At 35.8% G+C, this 24,801-nt stretch overlaps 2 protein-coding genes across 5 annotated transcripts; one reads left to right on the forward strand and one right to left on the reverse strand.

The window, feature by feature from the left end:
* Positions 1 to 1,431: 1,431 nt before the first annotated feature.
* On the reverse strand, positions 1,432 to 7,549 carry LOC122291824 (SUN domain-containing protein 1-like). Its single transcript, XM_043099821.1, has 2 exons — positions 6,314 to 7,549; positions 1,432 to 2,038 (listed from the first exon to the last, which is right to left on the reverse strand). The coding sequence occupies exons 1-2, from the start codon at positions 7,388 to 7,390 to the stop codon at positions 1,733 to 1,735; spliced, it is 1,383 nt and encodes a 460-aa protein (XP_042955755.1). The 5' UTR covers positions 7,391 to 7,549; the 3' UTR covers positions 1,432 to 1,732.
* Positions 7,550 to 16,563: 9,014 nt separating this feature from the next.
* Positions 16,564 to 23,500, forward strand: LOC122291670 (ABSCISIC ACID-INSENSITIVE 5-like protein 2). Of its 4 annotated transcripts, none has more exons than XM_043099517.1 (4): positions 16,564 to 16,809; positions 17,789 to 18,739; positions 18,841 to 18,912; positions 19,988 to 22,989. In XM_043099517.1, exons 2-4 carry the CDS (start codon positions 17,930 to 17,932, stop codon positions 20,054 to 20,056), a joined length of 951 nt encoding a protein of 316 aa, XP_042955451.1. In that variant the 5' UTR covers positions 16,564 to 16,809; positions 17,789 to 17,929; the 3' UTR covers positions 20,057 to 22,989. The 4 variants fall into 4 exon arrangements, with proteins under 4 accessions (XP_042955451.1, XP_042955448.1, XP_042955449.1 ...); XM_043099514.1 differs by lacking the exon at positions 19,988 to 22,989 and adding an exon at positions 23,146 to 23,500 and having other exon boundaries at positions 16,566 to 16,809; XM_043099515.1 differs by lacking the exon at positions 19,988 to 22,989 and adding an exon at positions 23,146 to 23,500 and having other exon boundaries at positions 16,566 to 16,809; positions 17,798 to 18,739.
* Positions 23,501 to 24,801: the final 1,301 nt, after the last annotated feature.

Consider the following 24,801-nt stretch of genomic DNA (forward strand, 5'->3'; position numbering starts at 1 on the left):
TGGTAACAAAAGGAACTTTGCTTCGATGAATCAGTCTTGCCCAATTTATGGAGAGGCGCCAGCTGCATGCCTGTAGTCAAATTCAAAGCCTTAGACCCAAAACCCTGCTCATCGTCATCTGTCAGTCAAACAACCACAAAGCATATGAATTTTCCATTCCCAGTAGAAAAGGAATAGTATTAATCCCCAGCACAAGGAATAGAATCAATTGAAAAGGTGCCCATAAGCCTGCTGGTCCCCAAGGATTATAAGATACTAATTATGTTTGTTGAGGTATTCTTTTCAAGAATAAGCTACAGGACACAGCAGATGTCGGCATTTGCTTGTTGGAAAAGTGCACAGTTCCCAGAATTGGCGAAGACCGGTTCCTTTTCAATTGGCAAAGTGGGGGCTCTCACAAGACATCATGTTCTGGATTTCCCTCTTTTTGTGCTCCAAAATCTTGGATTGGAGCAGTCCCCACTTCTCAATGACCCTCTCCCCTAATCAATCTGTGTTTAATTAATCTTGTTGGCACTAAAAAAGAAACATCTCAGACAAGTTCCTTCCCTTCTCTTTGGCCCAAAAGCTTGAGAAATGTATAATCTGAGCATCCCATCAACATCAAAGCATTACTCTATATGCATTCTTTAACCGTGTTCATCTCTCTTTTTCAAGGCTTTGAGTTAATCAAGGTGGTGGTCTCCTTGTTGCTTGCAACAAAACTCTCCCTTCTTTGTGAACATTCACTCCTCGATCGCGTGCTAACCATGCATGCATATCTTCTTTGTGAAACCCCACATATATACAGTCAAATCAAAAGAAGTGAGGATTGCGTTTATAAACTAGAAGGACGTGAAACTTTGAGCCGTGCGTGCTTGCAATGCAAATGCAAATGCAGTTGACCATAACCAAGAAACTTAAGTGCTTGAGTGGACCCAGAGAAAGAAAAAAGGAACAAATGAATAGGGGCTTGATACCACGTAGTGTCCCCTACTGAATGGCCCTAAACCTATCAGACTTGCATTTTTCATTTGTTTTTGTTACACCTTTTTATTCTTTTGACATTCTTGCAAACGTTCAGCTCAAAGAGAAGGGGGGAAAACAACAAAAGCACATGCATAAGAACATTATCTAGTACCTTTATCTCATTCCATCGGTTAATGTTCTTTGTTTTTTGTTTTCGAGTGGTAAGACTTTGACTACATGGCAATGAAAAGATGTCTAATGAGCATGCTGATATGGATATATACAATCATGATTGTGACCCATCATACGTCCATAAGAAATTTGCTTATTGATCTTGATCCACATGACTGTGAATTGTTATGCTTCTCTATGCATGCCAAGCTTTTCTTTCACTCTCTTGATTCACATTCAACCTTCACCAATTTTCCAGCATTCATATAAAGTATTTACTCTCAAATTAAAATCATTTTTAACGCACTTTAATTGAGAAAAATCAATAATTAGGCTCCTTCATAACCAGTCAGAAATCATACCATAAGATACACATCTATTTGATGAACACTAATACGAGGAAATAGTGAACTTTAAACACGGATGACTACATGTCTCTATCTAGGGTTTTTTTTCCCCTCTCTATGCAGAGTCTATGTCTTGTAACTAGAAAGTTGGAATTTTTGACACTACATCTAAATAAAGAATATGGGGAAGTAGGAACAACAATTACAAAAAGAGAGACACAGATGCCTACAAAAAGAGGGACACATATGCCGCCAGCGTTGCTGCATCAAGACTGCATTTCCATTGTAGAAACAGAGTTGGACTCCCGACCATGGACCCGGAAGCGATAAATGCAAGTATGGGAAGGGCTTCCATGGTTCGACGTGTAGTCAAGCCTAACGGTGTCAACAATGCCTGGGCCCACTGATTCCAAGACGTTGAAGGTTTGAGCATTGCTCTTCTCAAGATCATAAGTAAACTCTGCTAAAAGAAACGGCTTCTCAGTATCAACTGCCGCATCTATGTTACGCCCTTGCAGCCATCCAGAGACCCTACAGTCCTTGGGAGCACTGGATCTGTCATATGCCACACTCTGTTCAAAAACAAATTTCAGGTAGATCAATTTATTAGCATAATTGGAAAAGTTAAGAGATATAGATCGGATGATTACAGATGGTCCTGCAATTTATTAAAAAAATTAATGAGGTGGAATAACACAGGCAGACAACTAGTAACAGAAACTTGCAAGTGCCTAACCAGCATGAAATAGCCTTCAGCAAAGACTGTTCATACTGGTTGCGCAACGAACCAGTAGTGGAAACACAGCATAACATATGCAAATCTTAGTAGTGGTATCCTAATCAGCTTATCCATTGCAGAAAGGTAGAGGCAGGTTAACAAGGAAGGGCACATTGCTAGTCATCTTCCAAAACAGTAATACCAGAGGCAATTATATCTCGTGTAACTAATTCTCAGATATATGTTGATTTAACATGTAAACTCAAAAGCAAGAATGACCACGATAGATGGAGCAGATCAATGATAACAGAAACGGATCATATGAATCTCAACAAAATAGAAAAACATACAAACTAAATGCCTGTCTTGTGTGTGCATATGCTATTAATCCATACACCCGTCCAAAAACAAAACACAATTACTGGTTTAGGCCAAAGAATGGAATGTTTTGGTATAAACATATACAGGTGTACCATTTCAGAATTACCCCCATATCCAAATTTTTGTATTTCCTGGCCAACAAGCAATGAAGGAAAAAAGTAAACTAAAAAAACGTACATGTACATGAGGACATGGATCCTATATTCTTGTGTGAGTGTAAGTAAAATTCATCATATATTCTCAAAGATCGGTATTTGCAAAATTGTAGCGGATAGTTTACAGGTTGTGTCAGGGGGATTGAGCACAAGTTTCCAAATGAATTGTTGAGATTATATATTTATAGAATACATGATTTTATGTGGCTTTAATCTCTACTCCATCAACAAAATTGTAGCACACTGCGAGCCAACTGTTTCTCAAATTCACTTTGGGCAAGAGAGAATAAGTTTTCAGATAACAGGAAAGAAAAAATCATGCCCAGGAGAACAAGAAATGTATAAAGTTGGCACCAACTGTGAGCAATCTAAGAGCCAGAATAATACTTGCAAAAATTTCAATTTTATCATTGACAACATTATTTATAACATTCTTTAGACCTACCTTTTTCAAACCAAACATAATGATTGAATGGAGAAACGCTGATGGGACTGAAGAAACGCTGATGGTTGAGTGAAGATAAATACCAATGCTTGAGATTTGAGAGTGGATAAAGGTTTTGAGATTATTATTTTTTTTTATTGGCACCGGGTGTCCAAAGAGAGGCTTTGAGATTTGAGAGAGTAGCGAATTGAGATCAAGAATTTGGGAAAGCAAAGGAGCAAAGGATATTCAATCTGATGAGTCTGGTTGAAATTACTGAAAGGCTGGCTTTTACAAAAAAAATTAAAAAAAAATGATAATAAATACAACTGCAAACCCATACCGAGCTGGGATGTAAATTTCTTCCGGAAAAACTGAAACAGAACAAAATGGCCTGAACAAACCAAAACAGCCTGGGGTTTAGAACGAAATGGAACACAGAGGTAAACTAGTTGCTATACCAATATGAGAGAACCGGATATTCTGGCCAGAAACAGAAACAAAATTTAAAACTTTTCCTTATTACACAAGCCCACTCATCTCAAGGGCACAAAACATAGATTCTGAATGTTTGCAGAATTCTGCTAAAATAAAACAACTAATTAATGAGTTACACTCATGCCTCTTTTAACCCACACACTAATCTTCAACCCACCCCTGCTCATACAAGAGAAAGGTGACATTTGGGTAAGAGCTCACAGAAAATTCAAAAGCACCGTATCAAGTATCATTTAAGTAATAAACAAAATGTACATCTGCTAAATATAGTTTTCCTCAACTCTTCTTACAAGTTTCAGACAAAAAATAAATATGAAATAAAATTTCTTTTATCAGTAAAATAAACATGAAATAACATAATGTTGACATCCCAAACTATATAGAGCAAGCATATGCCACGCTATTCCACCAACTTCTTATGTTACATACTATCACCTGTTCACCAAGAGAGAGAGAGAGAGAGAGAGAGCAATGATCTCAGATAATTCAACTTGGCAAATCAACCCCAGCACTACAAGATTGTAACAAAGAAAGGGAATCTAATAGGATGGCAGCAATTTATAGAGAAAACATATATGTTAAAATTATTTTATCTTGCATGTTCTATGCAATTGCATACACACAGATGCCAAAAAGGGGGGATAACACGCTGAGCATCAACAAACATGCAATATTTTCTCCAGCTAAACAAGCAAAGGATATCATCAACATCAAAGCCTTAATATCTGAGCTCATCAATACAAGGCTGTATAGATAGTTAAGATTTACCAGAAAGCATTCTCAATCAAGCCCTAAAGGTGTAATACTATATCCACTCCTCAACAGGCCACCATCAAAAAGGTCAACTGATAAATTTGAACACTTCAGCCAAGATGGGATCCCTCTAGCAAAGGAAATTGTGATGTACTACTAAGGGCTTGTTTGGGACACTCATCTCATCTCAAAATTTCTCATAATTTCCTTCCCAAACATCACTCAAATACCAACACTTTGCAATTTCAAATTTCAACTTTTTCATCTAAACATTACCTAATCATTACAACTTTCCCAAACTTCCAAACAAAACACAAAAGATAATACATTTTTTTTCAAATTTCAAAACAAAAATAATAATAATAATTACATTATAACAATATTTTAACATTATAATATTTTTATTCAATTGTTTTTCTCTCATTTCCCAAAACCCAATAAAACATCTTTTTTTTTTTTTTATAAGTAAACGGTAGTATTGATAATAATAGGAATAGAAAACCCAATAAAACATCTTAACTCAAACCATTTGACTACTATTAACAAACCATTTTACTATTATTCATAAAATTCTCATCTCATCTCATTCCCCAAGCATCCCTAACACTAAGGCAAGTAACTGATTTTGGTCAATAGAAATCTAACCCTAACAAGTTTGAGGTCTGCTAATCAAGCCAAATCTATCAGTGAATAAAACTTAACATGGCCTTACCCCAACCCTCGAACAAATATGTCTACTTTAATAGTAAGTTACAATAGATCTTGCCATTAAAAGTCATTAATAATTAATAAGCATGCACACACTGGTTCGTGAACCCATTACCTCAACTCCACCCCATTCTTTAGGAGATGAGAAAATTCCATTTGAGCAAGAGCTCTTTGGCATCGTCCAACCCTTCTCTTAAGTTTCCATGCAAGAATAACACTCCAACAGGTAGATGTCGTCTAAAACTTATAATACTTTAGGTCAAGCTTACAAGTAGGTGTTTCTACTCCCCACAATTTGTGCATTTAAAAAGTTACTGAGGATTTTCTTGGCCGAAAGATTTCAGGGTGAAAAAACCCCAATCCTGGACGGTGGCATTGGGTAAGATCCTCACAACTGATAATTTGAGAAAAAGAAGGGTTATTGTGGTAGATTGGTGTTGTATGTGCAAGGAAGGGGGTGAGTCTGTAGATCATCTTTTACTTCATTGCAAGATTGCAAGGGTTTTGTGGGATGAGGTGCTAAACAGAGTTGAGATGGGCTGGGCTATGCCGGGGACAGTGGCGGCAACTTTGGCTTGCTGGCCCAATATAGGAGGCCAGCCTCAGATTTCAGCAGTCTGGAGGATGATACCTATTTGCATCATGTGGTCTTTATGGCAGGAGAGGAACGCTAGGACTTTTGAAGACATGGAGCGAACACGAGAGGAGCTGCTGGCTTTTTTCTTTAGTACGCTTTGTAAATGGGCCATTGCTGTTGATTTCAATGGGATGGTCCTTCATGATTTTCTTCTCTCTCTTGTTCCCACTTAAAGGGGCAGTTCCATGTACATACTGGGCTAGGCCTGTTTTTGATTAATACACTTTTGATTACTTATCAAAAAAAAAAAAAACCCAATCCTAAAGTTACTATTAGTTATTGACCAACCTGATTCCCACGAAGTGGCACCCATTATTCCCAAAAACCAATTTCATGCTCAAAACATTCCAGATTTAATAGTAGAGTTTGTACGGGTCGTGACTATGTGAAATTTACACAAAATGTGAAACCTTAAATTCAACATCTTATATATTCAAGCAATCCAACAGCATCAGGTAGAGCATGCAAGCAAATCCAATGAAATAACGCATCTATATACAAAACGATATTATATCATAAGCTTCGCATCATGAATATTCAGCAGTAAACTAAATATTGAATAGACAACATCACCTTAGCAACATGCTCCAAAGTAATAGCCTCAGGAACAATAGCTGTGCGCAGCCTAATCTGCACAAAGCCACTGCTCCCACTCAACGCAAAACACTGACCGGGCTCGCCGAAACTTGGTCTCAACATCTTGTCAGCATTGGTACGAGCAGAATTTCTGGCGCCATTCAAGAACCAGTTACTGGCCTTTCCCACCAAATACGGCTCCGAGTGCTTCACAACCATCGCCCCGCCACTAGCCAGGGCGTAATCCACGCGACCGAGCCCATCCGCCGCGTGCTTCTCTATCTCCCTCTCAATCACCTCCCTCGCGTATGCTCTTATCTCGTCCAAATTCACATCTCCATCTCCATGTTCGTTTCTCCTGGCCTTTTTCAAATCCGTATATATCTTATCAAATTCCTCCTTCGATAACCATTCCACTGCTTTCAATTCGCCTAAGGACCTCTCCAATCCCTCGCTCTTGATTTCCAATCTCCGCAACTCGCTCTTAGTTTCCCTCCGTAGCCCCCCGATTTCGTTCTCAACCTTGCGGTCCACGACCTCAACTTGGACCTGGATCATCTTGGCGGTGGTCTTCATGAAGGACTCCACTTCCGCAATCCTCCCCTCTAATTCGGAAAATCCCATCTCTGTCCCCGCCACGGAGTCCCCAGGTTTCACTGCGAGTCTACGAATCAAGTGAACCAGGCCGGCGAGGACAACAAGGAGGACGAAATTCTTGGCGAACACTCTGAGAACGGTGACCCATCGAGGGTGCTCCGGCTTGTGAGGAAGCGCCTTGCGAGTGCGGCGAAGAGGCACGTTGGAATTGTTGTTGTTGTTTCCAAGGGATTTCTTCACCTGCTGCGCCAATTCCTTGGACGATCTCTCACCGCGAATGGAGTGGTTGCTCAGATCCTTGCCGTTTCCGGCAGCACCTACATCGTCGCCTCCCGCCGGACCGTTGGGACTCAGTTGGGGCGCTGCAGCTTCGTTGAGGCCGAGCAACTCGATGTTAGTGGTCTTCCTCTCGGTCGACACCACGGGTCGGCGCCGAACCGCCGGGTTCGCCGTGATGGATACGGTCGAAGCCGACATTTGGGATGGGCCTCAGATTTCTCAAATTATTGAACTCAGATCAGAGAAAAGGGGTAAAGTACATTCTTCATTGAAATAAAACTTAGAAATAATGAAAAAAAAGGCTGCTCTTCTGAATTTGTTTCCCCATTTATATTGGAAAAATAAAATAAATACAACCGGCGCGGACCTGTGGAGCGCTTCGGTGATTTAAAATGTAAAAGACGGTCCTATGGCCGAGTGAGTGGGGCCACGTGTAAAGGACTGGGAAATCCATTGTCTGTGGGGCATCGGATTTCGATCCCATCTCCGTATTTCTTTCTAGAGTGATGTAATTTTGTCATTTTTTAATAAATGATGTTATATATACTGTATTTTTAGAAAAATATTAACAGAAATTTTTATAAAATTAAACTCTCTTAAACAGATGCGATTTTATGTGTTCTGTTTAAAGTTGGATGATAAGGCACTGCCACCTCGCCCCAGTCGATCCGACCTCTGCCTTCCTCGTCTGTAGAGTTGATGCCCACACGTGGTTGGGAGCAAGAGCCAGGAGCCCAAGCCCATTCGAGTTTACCCGTCTGCCTAGCTTTTGTATATAAATACATATATTTAAAAATAATAATTTTATTTAGTAAAATAGTCATTTTAATTTAGATTTTTTTAAAATAATTTCAAGGTTAAAAGTTTTGTTTACAACGTCCTCTCTCTCTCTCTCTCTCTCTCTCTCTCTCTCTCTCTCTCTCTCTCTCAGCCTCGATATCTCCTCTACTCTTCACCTCCTCCTCTTCCTACACTTTTTCTTCTATTCTTTCTTGAACCGTGACTATGAGTTTGCAAAGAGACCCACGTGGCCATGATTCTTTATTTAGATTTATTGTTAACGTTTTGGATTTTTTGTTGCTTTCCAGTTGTAGATGGTTCTATGATTTTGTAGATTTGTTGTTATGTTTCGATTGTTTTATTTTTTGTTTTTGTTTTTTTTTAATGTTTTTAGTTGTTTTTTATAATGGGTGAATAGTTGTGGAGACCAATCCACCCCTAGAATCCAAATTGGGGCACTTGCCCATGAGGACCAGTGCCGAGGTTTAAGGGCCCAAACTGTTCCCACACCCATGTAGGAGGGTTGGGACATGGGCATCTTCCATCCGAGTGATGTGGGTAGCACCCCTAAATCTATTATATACACTTTATAATAATAGTAATTTTACAATATGACATAGCACACCAACACATGTCAATTTTTAAATTTACTTTTATAAAATTATTTTGGGGCCAGAATATTTCTTTATTTTAAATAATTTCATAAATAAATTATTATATCAAGAAAATGTAGAGTGATAATTAAGATTCTTCTTTTATTTTAAGTGAAATGGATATTATAAATTTAATGTTAAATATAGAGTATTTCCTATCTTTGATGTAGCTATTAGGAAAACAGGTAGCACAACAGAGATAGTATGCAAATTAGAAGATGGCTATCCAACCTTTGTCATCACACAACATATTGAAAGCCAAAATCCAAAGTAGGGAGAAGCCGTTGTGATTTGCATTGGACTTGCAAAAACTCAGCTCAACCAAATCAAGAAAATAATCATTGTAGGTGACTCATTAGTGATCTTGCAAGTTGCAAATGATCCTGGTAAAGCCTTAGATTTGACTATTTAACCTATAGTTAGCGATATTAGATATTTATTGAACTCATTTGAAAGTTGACAAATCCAGAAGATATATTGAAATCTGAATCGATGCGCACATTCTATTATGCATTGGGCATTTTCCATGAACTTATATGGAAGCATACTTCTTTTGTGACACTCCCAAATTTTCATTTGGGATTGGACGGACATTTGAAGCGTCGAGACATGCAATACAAAGTTACCTGCCCCCGTTCATAACATATAAGATGCAATGTTCCTAACATGCATCTAACATTATGCAATATTCGCAGCGGATAAATTTTTCTTTAGCAATACTATGCATCAAATTGAAAATATCCTAAATGCTTAAAACATACTTCATATATAAAGACCCATTGAACAACTAAGATCATAACATTAGTCCAAAATGCTTATGATCCAAAAAGTACTGGAGATGCAACTTTATCGTACAAGTAGTAATTTACGTTAACTACTATATTAACATTGACGTCACATCGTCGCTCAGTCAACTGTGTCTAGTTGGTCAACTCTTGATTCTCCTTCAGGTCCTGTAACAAGATCTACCATTCGGGAGGAATGGTAGTTGGGACTACCACAGTGAGATTTGATTACAAATCTCAGTAAGTTAACAACAACTTCTACACAGGCTAATGATGCATGGATGACAATAAAAACATGAATGTATAATCAAATTCATAAGTAATTAAAGTATAACTTGATATACAATATAGCATAATTGACATAACTTAAATTGAAACGTGAACTGAACTTGACTTGACATGAACTTGATCTGAAACTTGTCTTAACATGAATTTATTCTGAAACTTGACTTAACATGAAAAATACATACTCCACAGTTGTTGTGGCCCCATGTACATAGCATAATTGACATAACTTAAATTGAAACGTAAACCAAACTTGACTTGACATGAACTTGATCTGAAACTTGACTTATCATGAACATGTTTTAAAACTTGACTTAACATGAAAAATACATACTCCACAGTTGTTGTGGCCCCATGTATTCTACACATCACAATGCAGTTAAATACATACTCTAGTTCTTTAGCAATATTATGCACCAAATTGAAAATATCTCAAATGCTTAAAACATACTTCATATATAAAGACCCATTGAACAACTAAGATTATAACACTAGTCCAAAATGCTTATAATCAGAAACTGGAGATGCAACTCAATCGTACAAGTAGTAATTTACGTTAACTATTATATTAACATTGACGTCGCATCGTCGCTCAGTCAACTGTGTATAGTTGGTCAGCTCCTGATTCTCCTTCAGGTCCTGTAACAAGATCTACCATTCGGGAGGAATGGTAGTTGGAACTACCACAGTGAGATTTAATCAAATCTCAGTAAGTTAACAACAACTTCCATACAGACTAATGATGCATGGATGACAGTAAAAACATGAATGTATAATCAAATTCATAAATAATTAAAGCATAATTTGATGTACAACATAGCATAATTGGCATAACTTAAATTGAAACGTGAACTGAACTTGACTTGACATGAATTTGATCTGAAACTTGTCTTAACATGAACTTGTTCTGAAACTTGACTTAACATAAAAAATATATACTCCACAGTTGTTTTGGCCCCATGTACATAGCATAATTGACATAACTTAAATTGAAACGTAAACCGAACTTGACTTGACATGAACTTGATCTGAAACTTGACTTATCATGAACTTGTTCTAAAACTTGACTTAACATGAAAAATACACACTCCACAGTTGTTGTGGCCCCATGTATTCTACGTGTAAATACATACTCCACAGTTGTTGTGGCCCCATGTATTCTACACATCACAATGCAGTTAAATACATACTCCACAGTTGTTGTGGCCCCATGTATTCTACGCGTCACAATGCAGTTAAATACATACTCCACAGTTGTTGTAGCCCCATGTATTCTACGTGTCACAATTGTTGTGTCTCACGTAGTGTATGCGTCACAATTGCTGTGACCCCATACTTCGTGTGCCACAGTTGTTGTGGACCCCACGAAACTGAATGTAATTCAAGATAAAACGTGACTGGAATACGAAAGGACTGAAGCCCTGACGTAACATAACGTGACTTGAACATAACTTGAAATACATGACCAACTTGAGATAGAAACATTTCGTAACATAGCATAACATATAATAGACAACATATTTAATATGACATACTTGTAATAGTGAATATTACATGACTTGACATACATGTAATAGATGACATACTTAACATGATGTACTTGTAATGTACAGCAATACATGACAATATATATTATGTAATAGATAAAAACTGATGACAGAATAAATTCTATATAACAGACAATTACGTGATGACTTAGCATGGCATGACATATATGATAACACACATACATACACTGTAGTTCCTTTACTTAGCACACATACACAGTAGACTACTAGTAAGTTAAAAGCTAACTTACCTCAATCTCCGCATTTTTTATAAAACGTCAAGCGTGATCACGAGGAACTGTAATTAGTGATTCTAAAAGTTAGCACTAAATCACTAATAATTTGAAATATGTAAAATACTAACTTAAAGAGTAAAATTTCCATTTTACTCTCTACATGTAGGAAAATGACTGTTTTACCCATAACTTAAGGATTTTGCATACTAACTCCAAAAGTCACCAAAATTTACATGCCTTATGTAAATTTTATCCTCAACTCAAATATAAATTTAGAAAAATTTAAAACTAATCACAACTATTAAAACTCCATAAAGCCGAAATTCTCATATGTTATTTCTATTGATTTTTGTTTCTAACTTGTTTTGATTAACCTTTTGATATATGACTTATAAAGATGTGATTTTCAAACCAAACCATCACATGATTTAAAAAGATTTCCTAAAACATATATAAGTTTCTAATTCAAGATCACATGGTTAAACATTAACCAAAACATAAATTGAGCCAATAACATCCACATTTTGGCCTATCCGAATATCTCTTTACATAAAATTTCATATATTTGAAACTAATATCAAATATCTTCAAAATAATAATATAACATATATATAAGATGTTTCGGATCCTCCAATAAAATTATCAAAGTCATTGGAATAGGTTTAGACTACCAAAGAGTTAAACTTTCTCAAAACAGAAACTGTTTTTCTTCTTCCAGTTTCTAAGTTTCTAAATCTAAAAAAATCTTTCATCAAAACCTTTAATCATGTAAAAATCATCAACCAATAATCATATACACATGTTAACAATACTCTATAAAAATTTCGGACCAATATTTATCCATTAGCTTGGTCAAAAACTCCAAACTATAACATATTCTCCAGTTTATCTCCTAGAATGACTTTTTTATAGTTTACACAATATTTGACTGACCAAATGATCTTCAAATGGGACAAATAAGATATTCACGTAAACTAGACTAAAAAATGAACAACTTATATGAAGGAGACTTTATGATAAAACACTTACAAAAGCTTCACAATGGGTGTGCAAAAGAACTCCTAAAAGCTGTCCGAGAGAGAGTGTTTGGTATTCTTTTAATGGAAAGTATAAATGAAGATAATTTCGTGGGGGAAGAGGTGACTGGAGATACTTATAGATGAGATATGAAAGAGATGAGACTAGAGTGAGAGTTGAGTGTAGGACTCTTTTACCCGATAATATCTACAAAAATCATTTCAAGATATTTTTTACCCAATAATATCCACAAAATTAGTTTAATATATTTTTATCCAATAATATCCATAAAATTAACTTAAGATATTTTTTATCCAATAATATCCACAATTTTGAACCGACGTTTCATCCGAAAATATGAAAAAGTGTTATTGCGCCATAAGACCTTAAATGACCCTCCGAGTCTAATGGCGCAGTCTAATGGCGCAAACCATAATACATTTTAACACTTCTAACTATCTCCAATAATCAAAAACACACTTCTGATACCATAGTAAATAATAACACTAATTATGTAGTTAGACTAAAACCTCTATGATTAATGGATTCGTGAAAACTTATAGAATCTTCGCGAGGTTCCTAAAATCAATAGAAATTTCATAATTGAATTTCTAACGGGCTGTTACATCTTTCATTTATTCCACCGTGTCTTTTGGATTTCTTCAATGGAAAAGACGCTACCTATATTGTGTACTCGCCAGCTTTTGGCTAGTTTGTTTTAGTTTTATAAATGTTGTAAGACGGTAGCTTTTTATAGCATTAATGAATAATCAATTGTATTCATAAAAAAAAAAAAAAAGAGAGAGAGAGAGAGAGAGAAAAAAGAAAGGAAAGAAAGAGTATTTCCTATCTCAACGACTTGGGTTTGAGTAACGAACGAGTCAATATTATATCAACTGTTTTCAATGATTATATATGTTAATAAAATTCATGCTATTTGACAAAATCAAATGATGGGTTTTAAATTTTAACACATTTTCCAATGGGTTTTAAATTTCAATCATGTCGGATTTGCTAGTTGTATAAAAAAATTAGGAACTGTTAGGACAAAGATCTCCTTGATCTCTGTCAAAATTAATCCAAACAAAAAATTACAGGCAATTAGGGTGTCCTTGGACGGACCCAAAGCTATTGATAATTGAGATAATCTGATATATATTAGCCATAATGTTCCCTTAGATGATATTGATGTCTCATCTTTGATGCGATATACAGACCAAATGTTGATACTAGTTACCTTTCATGACACCAGGATGTACATTTTGGATGGCGGCCCATGCAGTTAATCCTCAATCTCCCTCAACATCACTCACTCAAAAGTATATATATGTTGAGTCAACCCAAGTGTGAATGCAAGTGATGTATAGCTGCTGCACATGCACCGTTCTCAATTTTGGCATATTAGGCACCGTTTCTTTCTTAACTCGATTAGGCCACCCACCATCCAGCAAAGTCAGAAGCAACTACATCGAAATCGTAAGTTGTAGGCTGCTCTCTCCTATAAATAGGAGAGAGCTCAATTGTGAAAGGTGTGGCAGTTGCAGTGGGAGAAGAGAAGCAAGAGAGAAAGAGGGTACGTGAGAGAGAGATAGAAATTTATAGAGTTTTTTTATAAATCTCATACAAATTCTATAAAAGAGGCTCCAGTAGACGTAAGCAATTTGCTAAACCACTTAAATATCGTCTTGTGTGATTTTTAGACAGGCCGGAGGCACAACAATATATTCTTTTCACACCCTGATATCGATGCAAACATGAAGGACCTCATTGAGATATATATCCATCAAGACGAATCGACGATCATCCCCTATCTATCATGTTAACCATCATCGTCTAGATCATTCAACCCAAATCTCATAACCAGTATCCCAACAGCAAGAGGCACGAATGTATATCCTATATTGTCTTTGAGTTCTCAAACTGTAAATGCTGCTACTTGGAACTTTCTGAACTAGTGCCATGTGCTGCCTCTTAGTTGGTGCCATCTGGTTGCTGCCCAAGATGCTTTAGACTTTTTTAAGTTCTGATGTTTGCTGTTTCTATCATTGTTGTGCTGCTATCTTTGGTCTAAAACAGAAACATATTGCAGTCTTGGTGGTGGTTGTTGTTGTTGTTTTCATTTCTTATTTGGTACCTTTGCTGCTCGAGTTGTTCCTGGTTGCTAGTTGCTATTACTACAGTAGTCAACTTTACAGTGGTGGTGGTGGTGGTGTTTTGGGATGCTTGCTACTTGCTATATGAGCTTGCTGTTGTTTGTTGTTTATGTTGCTATTATTTGTGCTGATGCTGTTAAATTGTACTGCTAGCTGCAGTGCTGTGGCTCGAACCTAGTATGTCCATGTGTTGCCACAAGCATCTTTGGTCTTCTGGACTCTCTATACACGGGGAGAGAGAGAGCATGGATATTTAAGTTTTACTATATATATAAATGAATTCGTATATTAATCTGTACATTAATACTATTTTTTTATATTTAAAATTTAAATTGATATTATTTTTATTAAAATCTGACTTTTTGATTAATCACATGAAATGAATGTGTGTATTGGTGCACAGAATTATTTACAACTAGATTTTTTTCACATATTTATCCTAGGAGTTTTGTTATATATAAACACAGTCACGTACTAATCTGTATATCAATACTGATTTATTTATACTTAAAATTTAAATTAACATTATTTTTAATAAAATCTATTTTTTAACCAATCACACTATATTAATATATAAATTAATACATAATTATATTTATAATTATATTTCTCCTTATCCTAATTGCAGTGAAGTTGACTAGTGTACAAACATCTTGTCAGTTGGGTTGGGTTCCATTCCATGCAAACACTTTCTGTGTCTTTCTTTGCCTTTGAGCAATGTTTCAACGCGTTCACTCTATATTTTAATTGACAAGCTCTCTCATTTTGTTATTTAGTAGATGTACAGTCTTTTTCACCCGAATTAGAAGATTTTCATTGAAAAACACCTCTTATTACCCCTAAAAAAAGTACTAAGAGAAAAGCATAGAAAAAGGCTATTCTCTCACTAATCATTCTCTCTTTTTAAAAGTATTTTCAAGTAATTATTTTACTTATTGATCACGAATAGATTAATGATTTCATTATTACAAGAGGATAATATAATATACCATCTTCAATTATACTCGAACTCATATTTTTTTTATGACAAAATTCTAAAAAAATAAAGAGTAGTACTAGATATAATCATAAATTGTGTAAATCATGTGTATTCCATTTAAAAAAAATAGGTCTATTCATCTAGATTCTAATTCGAAAATTCAGATATACCTTGATCGAAACTCGGATTTAAAATTCGGGCGGACCGGATTAGTCTGGATTAGACAAGGGCCGGAACTCGGATGAATCCGATTCTAGATTTCAGATTGAACCATTTTTTTTCCTTATAAAAAGCCTAAATGTAATCGGATATTTTAAAAAAAAGTGCGCTTAATTTAGACATCATAGAAGTACAAATATCATTTTATTGAAAGTGAATTATACTACTAAATCCATTATAATAATAAATAATTTTGAAATAATTATACTCTTAATCTAAACTTATCATATCAATTAGTATAATTAAGATAATAAATTTAATATTAAAAAATAATTTTTAAATAAATAATAATAAAAAAATAGAAATGATATCAGCATTATTTAAAAAAAAAAATACTATAGACACAAAAAAAATATATATAAAATATCAATATTACTTTGTAAATAAAGTATTTTCCTTTCTTAAAAAAAGGCGAAAAAGAGGTATATTGGAAAGTGCATGGGACTGCCAATAAATTCAAAAGTTTTATCGTCATTTGCAAATGCAAATGCCAAGGCAAAAGTAAGACACATTTATCGACAGGTGTGCCATTTTTTTTTTTAATTTATTTTAATTTTAAATTAAAAACCAACCAAACAAGTGGGAGAGTTCATGATTATCCCATGAGGCGACTCACATGTTAGCATTACTTATTTTATTCACATCGGAAACTATAAACAACGATAAAACGAGCCAATTAACGTCGTTTCTCCGCAGTACTATATATTCAATTTGGGCGTTATAGTTTCTTTGGTTTTTCCTCACTCTCTCTCCCTCTCTCTCCCTTTCTCTCTCTGAGACACTCACCTGGGATTGTCCCTCTGCAAGCGTAGACATTGTACAAACTTGAACGTGGATGCATGCTGGTGATGATTTCCTCTTTCCTCCTCAAAGAAAAAGTGAGAACCAAAGTCTTGGAACCAAGAGTCTATTTCCTATTTATTAAAGACTCAATCCTCCTTACATAGTTCAGATTCAGATCAAGTAAGTCGCACTCTGATTTTTCTTTCATTTTCTTGACCTTCAATGTCCGTTCCTCCTTTTATGTCTTGCTTTTACTTTCGGGGCCCACTTGAGGGGATTCATGATAAGAACACTGAGTTTCTTTTTTGAAGATTTTCATTCTTAATTTATGAGGATTTTTTGGGCTTCGATAAGAACACTGATTTTCTTGCATGCAGACACTTTCCTTTATTTTTCTTGTTTTTCTAATTTTTATCACCTTCTCGGGTTTTGGTGCGGTAATGCGATGATCTTGTTTGGTATTATTAGTTATTTGATTTTATGGTAATTAGAAGTATTGTTTTTTCCATCCTAATATTCCAGTGCACTGGTTTTTTAATTTCTTGAATACAAGGCAAATTAATCTGCGCATTTAAGGGGAGCAATTTGTGGGTCTTTTTGGGCTTGAGTAGCGAGTTTTGGGTTTCCGAGGAAAAAAAAAAGAATAGTGGGTTTAGGGTTTCGAAGGGATTGGTCATTGAAGGCTAGAACTATGCCCTTTACTTTTGCATGCAACAGATTCATCACCTTTTCTTCTGAGAATGAGTATGGGTAAGGGGATTCACTATCTATGGGTCGTCTGAATATGTTTTGGCTGTTAACACTGCGAATTTTTTGGAAGGCTCAAGATTTTTGGGGTGAGTTTTAGGGGATTTTAAATGTTGAATGTATTGATTTTCTATTTTTTTATTCCTTTAATAGGTTCAGGGTTATATAAATTATCCGGTGAAATGGATGCTATAGCTGTGCTCCATGCATGCCTACATATGCTTTTGCACGAAATATATCATGGATTTATACTTGCAAGAAAATTTCAGTAAAGATTTCTATCCATTATTCACTTGTCTTTGAAGTATTTTGAAATATATTTAGAGTATATTTTGCATGTGATCTAGTTATTTGAACGTTTTTAGATAATCTGAGTTCTGATGAATGCTGGGTGGATTGTACTTTCGATTAGGATTTTCAGGTTTCTGATAAATGGGACAGTATTGAAGATTGGTTCAGCAGTTTTCTGAGATAAGTTTGAGAGTCTTTATAGTTGTTGCTATAGACATTTGAGTTTGGGATTGGAATGATTATATTAACTGAGAGTTAGCGGATGGGGAAAGAGACAATGGGGTCTCAAGGTGTTGGAGATAGTAATGGAAAACAGTCGGAATTCCAGCCATTGGTGCGGCAAAACTCAATGTACAGTCTTACACTCGATGAGGTTCAAAATCAGTTAGGTGACTTGGGGAAGCCCCTTAGCAGCATGAACCTTGACGAGCTTCTAAAAAATGTTTGGACTGCTGAGGCCAACCAGTCCACAGTTATGGACATTGAGGGCACAGCACAGGCCAATCAAACTGTGCTGCAGCATCAGGCTAGCCTGTCATTAACTAGTGCTCTGAGCAAGAAGACAGTGGATGAGGTTTGGAGAGATATTCAGCAAAGTAAAAATAACGAGGAAAAGAAGTCTCGGGAGCGGCAGCCTACTTTGGGAGAGATGACATTGGAGGATTTCTTGGTGAAAGCAGGAGTTGTGGCTGAAACATCTTCAGAGAAAAAAGGTGCTGGTCCTGTTGTGGTTGATCAGAATGTAGCCCCACAGTTTCCACAGCAAGGTCAGTGGATGCAGTATCCACCACAACAATATCAGCATCCACAACAAGGTATGATGGGGGTTTACATGCCCAGCCAGCCTATACCACAGCCACTGCTCATTGGGGCTGGTGCTGTGATGGATGCTGCATATCCGGAGAATCAGGTAGCATTATCTTCACCTTTGATGGGAACCATGTCGGACCCACAGATGCCTGGTAGGAAAAGAGGCATCCCAGAGGACATGATTGAGAGGACTGTTGAGAGAAGGCAGAAGAGGATGATCAAGAACCGAGAATCTGCTGCCCGTTCACGAGCAAGGAAGCAGGTTGGCTCTCAAAAGTCAAATTCCTTGAATTATTTCTTTGCCTTTTCCAGTTTTTTATTGTGTTGATTTTCCAATGACCTGAAAGATAACAATGTAAATAGGCTTACACTAATGAACTGGAGCACAAAGTTTCACGTCTGGAAGAGGAAAATGAACTGCTCCGGAAACGGAAGGTTAGGTTCTTCATTTGAGATATTGAGCTATTGTTTGTTTTGATTTTCTTTTCTACCTTACTGTGTCAAAAGCGTGTCTTTTCTACTGATGATTGAAAGAAAATTAGGATTTTTCGAAGCATTGATATGTGGTACAGTTTGTGGGTATGTCTGATGCATGTTAAGATTACAACTATAAATGAGTACTACACATTATGGCAGAGAGATGATAGCAATTAAAAATATAATGTTTTATATATAATAACATTCTGTTATACCGTTAAACATGATAGAGTCATTTTGTATTAGTTTAATCATTCAAGTATTTTTCTTATTTATATGTTAACAAAAATATAATAAACCCTTCATGCGTCCCTGTTATAATTGTAGGCTAATTTATGCTGAAAAAAAGGTCATATCCAAACATTGAAGGTCTATCTGATACTCATTCAAAAATACCCTAGCAGTGTCAGATATGCTATTGAAGTGGAAGATTCTTATTTTCTATCTTTAGATTCATCGATGGTGTACCCTACACATACTGGAAAGTTTTATATCATATTCAGATTTACGTACTGCTTAGTCATAGATCATCTTACAAGCAGTTCCTATTGAATTTCTTGTCTTGAAGATGAGAGACACTATTTATTTATTTTTTACACAAATCTTTTTACTTAAAAAAACAATTGTTTTTAGACAAGGCTCAGTAAGCAACAGACAAGGGCATTTTTTCCTTCAGCAGATTAAACAGTTTCATCTACATGGCTGTTTAACACCCACTCAGGCATGCTATCTCTGTGTTAGAGACCTAATTTACTACTCCATTTTGGAACTGGGTGGATTATTTTTTAAACACCAATAGCTTGGTAGAGATGAGAAATTTTAATATGAGTGTTGGAGGATCAATTGGCTAGTTAGAAATGACTGAAATTTTTAGTCATGGTTCTTTGGACTAAACCATTTTGTAAGATCAATGGGCTAGATTTTCATATTTTCTTGTTTCTAGCTCTTCCTCTTAACTAGGAGTTACCTATGGTATACTTCCTGTATAGCTTGGGCTATGCCTATTCCTAATGACAATTGTCCATATATGCAGGGGCACAGAGGGGCCTTGGCACCCCTATCTCTCCAAAATTTTGAAGAAAAAGTTTATAGGAGGTTTTAATAATTTTCTCACATTGCTCCCCCTAAAATCAGTTCCACCCAACAAAAGAAAAATCAAATCCCTAAAAAAACTGCTTACTGGCTTCGTGCATATATGTATATAGTATCATGTCACAGGTGGATTTTTTTATCACTCAATTTTCAGTTGGAAATTTGATGATGTATTCTTACCTGTCCGAAAAAAAAAAAAAAAAAAAAAAAGAATTGATGATGTATTCAGTTTTTGGCATCATAACTCCACAAGTTTTGGGAGACTGGTCAACTTATTGTTGTTTATAACTCTAAACCTGTTAGGGACTTTGTTATATTGGCATTTACTTATAAAAAAAAAAAAAAAAGATTTTGTTACATTGGCTTATCAGTTAGCTATTACAATGGGAAGTAGCCGTCTTGTTGTTCGGCTCATGATTTACTTGACATGAACCTGTGGAAGACAATATCCTCCTTTTAATTCTTCTGAAGGACAACCTTAATTTCTATTTCAAAATATAATTTAAAGAATCTGTCATACTCATGAATAAAGGAAAAAGGGCAATTGTGGTGGTTTTATTTATTTTATTCTTTCTCGGCAGTGTGGTAAGTTTATGAGTCTGGTTTTGTTCAACAAAATTCAGAACCAAGCTGATATTGCGTTTAACTTTGAACTCATGTAAGCATATTTCAAAGATCTGAAATGGTGTAAACATTTTTCGAATTATAGTAGATATATATATCTATATAATTACTCTAGAAGGTATATCAAATTTAGATTAGCAAACACCAGATATCCTAAATTCTTGAGAAGCGAAGAAAACATTCATGTGTATGACTTTGTAGCTCTAGTCCAGGGTTTTGAACACAAGGGCTTTTTTCGGTGGATAGGTATACTTATGTTTCTCCTTTTTGATGAGGAAACCATCTCTATTAGAAATTAAAGTAAAGGGACTATGAAACTGCACTGCTATGAAGTTATAAGCATTGTAACAAAGGTTTTTCTTAAAATTACAGTAAATTTGAAATCCAAAAGATCTAGGACAAAGAATGGGAATACAATCATCAACAGATCCAGTCAAAAGGTGATTGCAGGAAAAAAACTTTGGACTTAAATAAACTGTAGCCAACTGGTTTTCTGAATTTGACAAACTGCACTTTCTGTGGTTGGCTAGTTGATTCTGATTTCAGTTTCCCTTATGCTTACTTGAGTTGAATACCTTTATGCAATTGGCTAACGCGATCAGAAATATGATAATATAATACCTGAAAATAAAAATTTGGTCTATGATCTGAATGTTAGATTCCAATTTTGTTCCTGGATTATTGATTTTGTTTGAAAAGTCCCATAGCTACTAGGGGTGCTACCTGCCCATGTGGGGAAGGGGGGGGCCTTCCCTCACCGGGGTTTGCCTCCCTGGAATCCGCCCTCGCACACCGGGGGCGGGGGTGGACCACCGTCTGCCCCTCCTTTCGGCTGTGACCCAACCAGAAAAAAAAATATATATATATCTCAAATCCATAACAAAATCCACATTCCACAACAACAAAAATCCTTCGCAAACAACCAATTGGAAAGAGAGAGAGGGAGAGAGGGTCTGACAGAAGGAGGAGATACCAAGGGGAAGAATGAAAAGAAGAGGAGAGAGAGAGAGAGGGTTAGGTTTAACTTAACCCCCTGTTTCTTCCTATTTTTTTTTTAAATAAATTCATTACAAAAATGACGTACGATTTTTAAAGATTTACATAATTATATAGTAATTTGGACTGGGCTCAGGCCTGGGGTGCAGGGTGTGAAGGGGGGCGAGCTTGAGCCCAGACTGCCCCCCACCCCCCGCTGGGTTTTCTGCCTGCAGGCGGGGTTGCCCACGCTGCCCAGGTGGGGCAGGGGAGGTGGACACCGCCCCCCGCCACTCCTAATGGCTACTCTTACCATGTCTTGTTGTTATTATGGGAACAAAAGTTGCTGATCTAGTGGTCATGTTTTGTGCACGTTTTTATTATGTAGACATGGCACATTATGCCACATGCTGATCTCACAGCATTTGGCATCAATTTTCCATATCAGATGTGCTCAATTTCTTTGCTGGCTGCTTGGCTGTTATTAAGCCCACATCCTGCTAGCCTTTAATGTTTTATCATCGTGTTTTGGGTAGTTGAGAAATGATGTCATTGGTTTGGTGGGTGTCTATCAAAGGCAGCCTGCCTTCTACTTTTATGAATTGTTTTTGGATCATTCATTTGTAAAATTGTAATTTAAGGGATTCTCTAGTAGCATACTTTAGTTATTGCCTTTTTTTTTTTTTTTAAAAAAAAAAAATGAAATCTAGTTGTGGAAAGAACAAGAGAAAAAAAATAAGTTGAAACCTTTCAATGTGTTCTGCTAGGTGACTTCTGGGCTTTATGATCTTCTGTACCCAATTTACTCTTACGGAGTTGCTGCTCTTATATGTCATATCATCACAAAGTAATTAAATATTAGTTATTCTCATATTTTCTATTTTACCCTTTCGCAGGTCACTCTGTCGAAAGGAAATTTACCTAAGACTGCCTTATCAATGATATTAGTTATAATACATTAGGTTTTTCATTCTAGCCCAATTTGATCTGAGAATGTATTAAACTATTTTTTTTTTTTTATACATGGGGAGGGTGGATTTGACCCTTGGTTCTCTTAGTGAGAAACCAAGATGTTGCCAATTGATCCAAAGGATCTTAATAGGGTTACATTTAATTGGGCAGCAATGGTCAAATAGGATTTATTTCGATCCATACCTTTCTGAATCCAGTCTAAAGTTATGTGCTTCCTAGAACATTATTTGGGGTGTATACCTTTAAGAAAAAGATTGAAGTTACTCTTTGGGGGACAATTTCTTCTTCCCTTTCTTCTTTCTTTAGTTTGTTGCATCTTCCTGAGGCTTCTTATCCCCCATAAAAAAAAAAAAAAAAAAAGAGAAGAAAAGCCGGTGTCATCATGACATGTTGCTGTGATTAGGGGTGTTTTCTGGGTTGATTAATTATGATTGTCATGCCTGTCGGAGACTCAGTTTGATACTTTCTTTTTCCTCAACAATGGAGTACTCATGAAAGTGATGAGTAACTTTGGTCCTCGTCTTGCAGGAGCTAGAGAAAATGTTGCCATCTGTACCTCCTCCCGAGCCAAAGTATCAGCTTCGCAGAACATCCTCAGCCCCAATCTGACATCTGTGTTCATTTATGGAAGCTATGTAGACATGATGCATTTTGGGATGCTCCTTTTAGTTTACTGTTAGGTGGATGAAAGCACTCGCCCAATCTCTCTCTGAGTTAACCGTCTGTTGCATCGTTGTGGCTGGTTTACTCCTTCCTATTATGGGATGTTGCTTGTATCTATTTCTGTGTCAAATCATTCACCAAAATTTCCATCACTCTTTGTACTATTTCACATTCACTAATGAGTTTTGACAGAAGTTTGGTATATAGCCTCTTTCTCTCAGCCATGGTCTAATCATCTTAAGTTTGGCTCATCGGTTCTTGTTGATAATTTGCTTATTGAGGTTCTAATTGACGTTGCTCCTGCTATTTTTGGGGTTACCCAGCAAGTATTGTGAACTCCACGCATGATTTACTCTCTCTCTCTCTCTCTCACACAAACACACACACACACACACACACACACACACACACACACGGGTCTCTTGGAAATTGTTATTTAGACCTTCCGAAATGTTCTTCTTGATCTTTTAGCTGTAGAATGTAATGGTTTATGGAGAATGTAATGGTTTATGGAGAAGGTGCTATAATTTGGATCCGAAATTCTAATCAAGGTTCAAGGTTACCCATTTACTAAGTTCTCCATGTTAGAATTCTCACTTTCTGATCAATAGGTTAAGATGGGTCTCCCCATATCTCTAGGGGTGAGTTCGGTTCGGTCCGGGGAGGTTTTGTGGACTGGACCGGATTTATTCGGTCCAGGGTTTTCCCACCCTGGACCGGACCGAACTCCCTCACGACCGGTTCAGTCTGGTTCGGTCCGGTCGATCCATTCGGTCCATGGTTGACTCTTTTTTTTTAATCTAATGACATTTTGTTTAATACTTATGTAATTATATTGTGATATATTCAATATATATACATATAGTATACTATTATATATATATTAGTAATACGCTAATACTATTAGTCTATTAGTAATAATACTATAACTAATAACTATATGTAATAATAGTAATAGTGATAACTATATATGTAACTATATGTAATACTAATAACTAATACTATTAGTCTATTAGTACTAATAACTATACTAGTACTAATACTATAACTAATAACTATATGTAATGATAGTAATACTATATGTAATACTATATTAAATAATAGTAATACTCTTATTACTAATACTCTATGTAGTTATAGTGATTTAATACTAAAATATTACATATTAAGCTAATTATACTAATACTATTATAAATTTACAAATATATGATATATTATAATTTATACTATAACTTTTATAATTTGTTAATACATTAATATATATACTAGTACTATATATATTTTTTTTGATCAGTTATACTAGTACTATATATTATAGTTAATAGTTATACATTAAAGACTATAGTAATACATTGATATTAAATATATATAATTATAGACTTATAATGATTTAGTTATTATGAATTTATGATTAGTATAATTATATAATTGTATTAGTATTAAACTATTAGTAATTCAATTTGGCTATATTATATTAGTAATATTAATTATGTTGAATCAGTTAGTTAGTATAACTATATT

The sequence above is a fragment of the Carya illinoinensis genome, chromosome 13 (assembly GCF_018687715.1).
Source record: "Carya illinoinensis cultivar Pawnee chromosome 13, C.illinoinensisPawnee_v1, whole genome shotgun sequence".
NCBI classification, from domain to species: Eukaryota; Viridiplantae; Streptophyta; class Magnoliopsida; order Fagales; family Juglandaceae; genus Carya; species Carya illinoinensis.

Coding starts and splice junctions, on each gene's coding strand:
- LOC122291824 (XM_043099821.1), bottom strand. CDS start 7,390: ATGTCGGCTTCGACCGTATCCATCACGGCGAACCCGGCGGTTCGGCGC. Junction 2,039..6,313: donor CTTTGGAGCATGTTGCTAAG/GTGATGTTGTCT, acceptor GTTTTTGAACAG/AGTGTGGCATATGACAGATC.
- LOC122291670 (XM_043099514.1), top strand. CDS start 17,930: ATGGGGAAAGAGACAATGGGGTCTCAAGGTGTTGGAGATAGTAATGGA. Junction 18,740..18,840: donor GTTCACGAGCAAGGAAGCAG/GTTGGCTCTCAA, acceptor CAATGTAAATAG/GCTTACACTAATGAACTGGA. Junction 18,913..23,145: donor AACTGCTCCGGAAACGGAAG/GTTAGGTTCTTC, acceptor CTCGTCTTGCAG/GAGCTAGAGAAAATGTTGCC.